The sequence below is a fragment of the Montipora capricornis genome, chromosome 7 (genome assembly GCF_036669925.1).
Source record: "Montipora capricornis isolate CH-2021 chromosome 7, ASM3666992v2, whole genome shotgun sequence".
In the NCBI taxonomy this organism is placed as follows: Eukaryota; Metazoa; Cnidaria; class Anthozoa; order Scleractinia; family Acroporidae; genus Montipora; species Montipora capricornis.
In genome coordinates, this window is record NC_090889.1 from 18,402,015 (window position 1) to 18,409,514 (window position 7,500).

The 7,500-nt window shown below is 38.8% G+C and overlaps 1 protein-coding gene across 1 annotated transcript in view; it reads right to left on the reverse strand.

Moving 5' to 3' along the window:
• Positions 1-7,500, reverse strand: part of LOC138057530 (pro-epidermal growth factor-like) — a 30,486-nt gene that overhangs the window by 21,925 nt on the left and 1,061 nt on the right. The window contains exons 2-3 of the mRNA XM_068903522.1: positions 1,558-1,820; positions 100-214 (exon numbers count right to left, since the gene is read on the reverse strand). Coding sequence (XP_068759623.1) covers positions 100-214; positions 1,558-1,820 — 378 coding nt within the window. The remainder of the gene's footprint in view (positions 1-99; positions 215-1,557; positions 1,821-7,500) is intronic.

Below are 7,500 nucleotides of genomic sequence, written 5' to 3' on the forward strand. Positions count from 1 at the left end.
GTTCCGTGCTTTGTACTCTCATAAAGCACGCTGTTTAAACCAATGAGAGCGCGCAATATATAGAAACTTTATTATAAAAAAATACAGCATTATCCGTACCTTCCTGGCAGAAGTCACCATTGAATCCAGGAGGGCATAAACAGCGATATCTTTTCTGCGTAAAACCGGATTGACATGTCCCACCGTTTTCACACGCAGATTTACCACAGGCGTTCTGAAGAAGAAAAAATATATATACATCTCTGCCATTTGTATAGCGGAGTGTAAAAGCAACGGTAGAGAGTGCTCAAACCCCGACGATAGAAAACAACCCCCTAACCACGAAACCCCACGAGAGGCGTTCTGTTAATAACTCTAAGATGAATTCTCTATTTGATGGGTTCCTGGGTATCCGGTGAAAACAACATTTTGACGTTTTCCGCGATCTATTACTGAACAGACGCAATGCAACATGGAATCTATTTGTTTTATGTAATAAAGAATTACAAGTTTTTGTTGATGATGTCAACTATGCGTTTGTCCTCTAATAGATCATAGGTGAGAGCCAATCAAAATGCCCGCATTATTGAGCATATATATTAAGTATATTAGCTTAGTAGTCTAAAAGAGAAAATTGCTTAAATTGTCAAGATAAGTGCCAGGACGACTTCTTCCTTCTTCTCCCTTGTTCTCTCTTTCATCTATAACGGGCTCTTCCAATGCATGGATGCATTTATTTCATAAATGCAAAGATTAACCAATGCAGGTATTACACACAGTAGCAATGGGCGCGAACGTCCTTAAGGCCAAAAGCAAACTAAGGTTAATTAACTACTATTTACCCAGAGGCTTTTCTTGAGCCGCGAGAGGGTCACGAAGCGGTGAGTAAGAGACTCGCGGCTCGTCTTTGCTACTTCGCGCCTTTCTCGAGGCTGAAGAACAATTTCTGGGACCAGGGTACCGAATTGGGAGTGGCTAGTGGTGGATATTTACCAAGCTGCGAAGCGGCGAGGTAAATCTTCACTACCAGCCACAGACACAGCACAAAAAGAGGTAAATATCCAATACTAGCTAGCTAGCGACATAGCACATAGCTCATGCATTTATTCCTGCAACGATTATAATATTTTCTGACGCGAATCCCGCGCGGTTTTCTCGGAGGTGAATAGTTAACAACTATTCACCGAAGTGGAGGTGGCTAGTGGTGGATATTTACCGAGCCGCGAAGGTGAATAGTCGTTTTAGTATATACTCAAACAGTGAGATAATATAGCAGAAAAAGATGATTTTAACTCATTTATTCCTGCAAAAATTACAACATTTTCTGGCCCAAATTCCACACGAATTGCTCGGAGGTGAATAGCAAAGGATATCGGGAGTTTGAGTAGCCAATCAGCGCGCGAGTTCAACGCTATCCACTGTTTTAGTACATACTAACAAAGAATATTTGGAGTTTGAGGAGCCATTCACAACGCGCCTTCAAAGCTTTTCACCGTTTAAGCAAATACTAAAAACAGATATTCCATGTGAACACGGCTGTATTTGTGTCACAGGAGTCAATTAAACTGAATGTCTCACCTCTGTTCCTCGATAAATGTAATTTTCGGCGTTGATCAAATCTTTACCGTGTTCAGCGTGAGTAGAATTGTTTAGCTCACATTTGTGTTTTCCATTTGTGTTTGCTTCAGTCTCAAAGTTGACGCTGACGCAGTCATGTTCTTGGTAACAAATCCATTCGCATTCATGCATACTGTGTACTTCATATTTCTTTATTACATGATTCTGCAAACGTCCGTTAGCAACGGAAAGAGAAGGCTGAAACGTGAGCGCACGACAAGAGCCTGCACAAAAAGAATCGTTAATGAATCTTTTGCTTTGATGTCGCAACGTTGTGGGAGACGTAATACGAGCGAGGTAGGCATTGTGGGATTTTTTTAATGTAGCAAAATCGAAAACACACGTTTTACCAAGATTGCAGACGTGATTAGAGAGATTCTTGCGTTCTGATTGGTCGAGGTTGGCGTCATATGTCGTCAAAATCACCCCGCAGAGGTTGATTATAGCACCACCGCTAAATTATCAAAATGGCTGCCCCCCTTTAGTCTACTTTACTGAAAAGTTTAGCCTTGAACGTGAATCGAACTGCTAAACTCTGCTAAACTGGTACGCTGCTTCATCGATTCAGCTATCAAACCAACTGACAGCTTTTTGAGTACGTAATAAACCCCGTAGCCGATGCCATATAAAGATACTAAATATAAGGAAGACATATATTTGAACTGCCACCAACTGCGCCGAGATCCATGTTAAGATTTAGATCATTGCAGTTATGAAAATTATATAAAGCAGGTTTTCATCATCAAGGGGAGCTCTTACCTCCAATTATTCCTTTAGTCAACCCTTTCCCGAGTAAATTTGCTTTCAAGAACCACATTTATTGTACATTCAACAGAATAACGCGTTTCTGATCGGTCAATGTCGAATGCGTGAATAGGTTGTAGAGTACGGATTGCTATGGAAACACGGCGATGAAGTAAATTTTGTCGAGTTTTTAAAAACTCAAGAAAACGTATGAATTTGCTCCTCATTTTGTGATTTATGGTACCGTTACTAACCTATAGCCTGCGTCACAGACGCATGAAATCGCAAAAACACTCACCCACATCCCGTCCCATTTACAAAAAAAAAAAAAAAAAAAAACAATTTGCAAAGTTTCGAACCCGAGGTATAGTATTATGGAATTTTTTTAAATTCGAAATTTGAATTCTAATCTCCAAAGCAAACACTAGTGTTTACTTGTTTTAGACATATGTATCATTTTTTTAAAGTTAAAGATGGACCAGGTCGCTGATGATCGGATGATAAAATAAAGAGCCAGTGTGAACCACATAATATCGATGAAAATGTCGCTATTTTTTACTCAGAATCAAATGGAACAGAAAATTTAATTCTGTTAACCTCCCCAGGCATTCCTTTCTTCCGTTCTATCGAAGTTACCAGAGGTTTTCTGTGCCATTTAGAATATATTGTGGTGACGAACTGGAGTTGCTAGCAATTCTTTGTAAAAATCCATGCCCCTCGTTTCCAGCGGATATGGGAGGATGTCATTTCGCCGAGTGGAAAAGAGAAACTTCCTATTTAATGTTAAGAATCGAAATCTAAATGGTCTTGCAAGAATTTTTACCCTAATGGATTACGCCCGAGCAAAGTTCACTTATTCAGCTTCTTTTGTCAAAGAGAAACCGGAGTTCTTCTCCATTTCATTGAGTAGGAACTATTTTAAAGTAGGAAAGACTATCCACATAGCGTCGTGTTTTTTTAACTATATCCTTACTGTGTAGAACTTATCACACGATTGTTTTAATTTTCATACTTGCGGTCACAGGAAGTTTATCAACTTAGACAAGAGGGAACCTGTTAAGAATTCAGTTCCCTGAAGTTTATTTTGAGAAACCAACATACGTTTACATAAATAGAGATGCAACTCTTTTTTCAGAGCCGATATTGGTGGAGCAAATTAAACACCATTAGAGACCATTAGCAACGAATTTTTCGGGCCGTACCGCGAACCGCAAACCTCGGAAAATCAAGTGATCTTGCCCTGGCCGTCACGTTTGCAGTCTGCGGTTCGAGTTTCAACTCTTCAAGACACCGTTCTTGCGGTAGCGTTTTATAGCCAGAGACTTCGCGTTTTGACCATATCAGTACTAGTTGTGTTGTTACATCTGTTTGCTATCTATTGGGTTAAATTTTGAAGACCAAATATAAGTTTTGGGAGAATTTGAGCTGTTTGATTTGAGAGCAGTTGTAGTAAGAAAAGTCCAAGATGGCGGTGCCATGTGCATAACAGGATCGGCTTCGTGAAGTTCAAAGTGAAGCTAACCTCTAACGGCAAACGACCAACCGCAAACCGAGGTTTTGAAAATTGTCGCTCCCGGTGTTCAGAAGACTGTGCTTGTCACTTTAAGACAAGTGCTTAATGGTGGGAATTCCCACATCTTTAAGCACTTGAGAGCTTTTGAAAATTGTCGCTCCCGGTGTTCAGAAGACTGTTTTAAAATCCTCTACTCTGCTAATAATAATAATAATAATAATAATAATAATAATAATAATAATAATAATAATAATTATAATAATGGAAACTTTATTTGTCTTCGAATACAGTTGTAAATTTCTCTACGTATAGGTAATTAACAACTGGCTGCTTGAAATTGAGTGATATACTTGTATACTGTATTTACAAATGAATAAATATATATATATATCATTAACTTGATCCCTCTGATCCCTCTGATTCGCTGATGCCTAAGTTGGTGTTTGCCTGTGAATCGTTAGTCGATCCTTAGGTTTAAGGCTATGAAGGGGTTTAGGCTTTCCCATCCCACCCGTGAAAGAATCCCGGGATACTCACGATAGGCCAATTCACTGTCTCGATAGCTGCGTTGCCAGCGTGGTTGTCCTGATGGTGTAGTGGTCATCACACCCTACCGGTATTCAGGGGGACGTGGGTTCAAATCCCGCTCAGGGCAATTCTTCATGTTTTTCATTCGACACAATTAATCAGTTGATTAACGGGATGGGTTTCATTTCTTCATTCTACGGTATATATATATATATATATATATATATACCTTATGGTGCGTCCAAGTTTATCCTACGAAGAGTGCTCTACACCCACAAGTGGGGGAGCGTTACAATAGTTCAATGAATGGGACTAGTCGTTTGACATTTGCCGACAGGCCTGTTTCGTGGAGGCTTTAAGCTTCCACTCTTCAGGGCTTTTTAATTAAACTGTGTGTTGCCTGCAGTATTTATAAATGGTCATCTTTCCACATACGTGCGTACAAATATATATATATATATATATAGATATATATATATATATATATATATATATATATATATATATATTACAGTTTTATTAAGTCTGGGCTATCCCAAGTCTTATTTCTACGACAGAATATAAAATATGTTGCTCTAATGGCGAGACTTATCATTTTTTTGATTATATAGTGTTGTTGCGTTTTGTCAATGCCAATGTCATTCATCATTTCTAAAAACGTAGAGCATTCGTTGGAGAGAACACCAAGGGAGCTCATGGAAAGGTTTACAAATTTGACAGATCTGTATTTACTTCTCATGTCTTTGACCACGTTCATGTATTTTTCTTTTCTGCGTTCTACATTGTTTTCAAGGTTAGATTCAAAACCAACCGTTAGTTCTAGAATATATAGGCACTTGGACTGTCTTAGGAAAAGAAGATCTGGACGATAATTTTCACCAGTTATAATTGAGGGACTCGGAAAGCCATTGACATCAGCATAGAGTGAAGAGCGATCATTAATTACAGATTGAAGTGAATTGGCCATGAAGTTGAGAATTGAGTCGTGTGTCCAGGTGAAGCGATCAAGGTAATGTTGACAACCAGCGACAATATGGAGGAGTGACTCAGGGTTAAGGCAAAAGGAGCAATCAGGACTTTGTGATAATCCCCATCTTGTCATGTTCGTACGTGTAGGAAGGGAGTTGTTGATGTAGCGAATGGTAAAATTGTAGATGTTCTTGGGTAAATGAGACTGGGCAGACGACCAAATAGAGTTAACAGATGGCAATAAGTACTTGATAACATTTGCAAAAAAGAAACCTTCAGATGTTAAGTGGTGTTGCAGTTTGTCTTCTTGATTCGAACGGAAGTCTTTAAGAACTTCCTTGGTGGATTTGAACACATCTTATTGAATATTGGTGTGACTGCTTGACGACTTCCAGAGATCTTTTAGGGAATCATTCCGTGACTCTTTTAAGGAATTGCGGAGAACTGTTTTGCACTGAGTGAATTTAACTGAAGGAGGACAAATATTAAGGCCAAATTTATTGCGTTCTAGAAAATCATTACTCAGTGTACCAGATATCGGGATTTCAAGCCATTTTCGAATATAGCCGTTCACTATAGAATCAAGATTTATAATAATGATAATAATAATTATAATAAAAGCGTTATTGGACAGAACTCTTACCTTCTTCAGGAGAAGCGTAATGTGCTCCAAAATAAAGAAACGGATACAGAATGTAGCAGCACCGAAGAAAATAATCCATGTCCGCAAAGTAGCAACAATTAACTGACAACATCACATACATTCTTAATTTTAAATAAGGGAAGTTAAAGACTGACAATTATAATCACACCTGTCCATAATTTAGTTAATGATTTTCTCCTGTACTACATTTATTTGGCGCCTAAACCCTTTTGCTAAAGGTATAACAAGTTAAATAGTTTTAGAAGAGAAAAAAGGGCCGTTTATACGAGAGAAAATAAGCAGTAGCTTACTCTGGCCGCGGCTTACATAAGACGCGAACAACCCGTATAAATGCAACAAATCTACGTTCACGGCTTTCTCGAGCCGCGGCTTATCCTGCCCTGGAACTTAATACTCGTATAAATAGTTACTTTCGCGTATTATGTACGCCGCGGCCAGAGTCAGCCGCAGCTTATTTTCTTATTTTCTCTCGTATAAATGGCCCTATTGAGGCGATGTGAAACAGGTAACAGACGAAGAAATTTATTGTTTTAGAGAAAATGCATGATAAAATTTTTATTTTTCAAAGAATTGCCTACGTAATTATATTCAAAAACAATTATTCACCTCAGGCTGGGTGAATATCGGTGATTTTTTTTATGAACCAATATTCAACTCGCCATCGGCGAATAATTGTTAAATATTTAACAAGTCACCTCTAGATACAATATTATCCCTGGCGCTAATTTAAGGCGTAAAAACGAGAATTTAAATGTCGAATGAAACACGACGCGGTAACGCTAATATATATAAATGTCAAGAGAAGGTGAACTAATAATCTGTTTAATAGGCTTGACCAGCGAAATCTTAAATTTCCTTTACATTTGTCTGTATGTTTTTTTCCACAGACGCATGTCTGACTGAGCGTAAATAATCAAGCAATTGTATGGCAAAATTTGAAATTTCGCTAACCAAATTCTGGGACAGGTGGGATCTTCAAATTTTTTCAGTAAAATCCTTCGGTTAGCAACTAAAGTTTACCATTCACAGATGTTCCTACATTCAAGGTTTTCTCAAGTTATTTTAACGCAGATTCCACAGAAACACTGTTATTTCGGACACGTTTGCCTACCCGTCAAGATGGCTTCCAAATCCGTAATAAGGCCAATTTGCTATCGGCAATACAGGGCCGTAGCATGCCCGGAAAAACTGAGGGGTTCAAAGATCTTGAGCAACAAATTCGGGGGTTTTGGGTTTGGAGGACGCATTGGACGGGTGAAAGCCCGTTCTTTGCAGGGGGGAGGCGGGGGGGGACCGGGGACATGGGTGTGATGCTATTCCAATAGGCCTTATTCACGATAGCTGCCATGTTAGTTTTCAAATTGTCATGCAAATTAGCCAGGTGTTGTGCTGGGGGCAAACATTGGAAAAAAAGCAAATTGCTGAAAATCGGCTAGTCTAAATATTGAAATAACATGGCAAAAAGTTCATTTTAGTATTTTAGAGC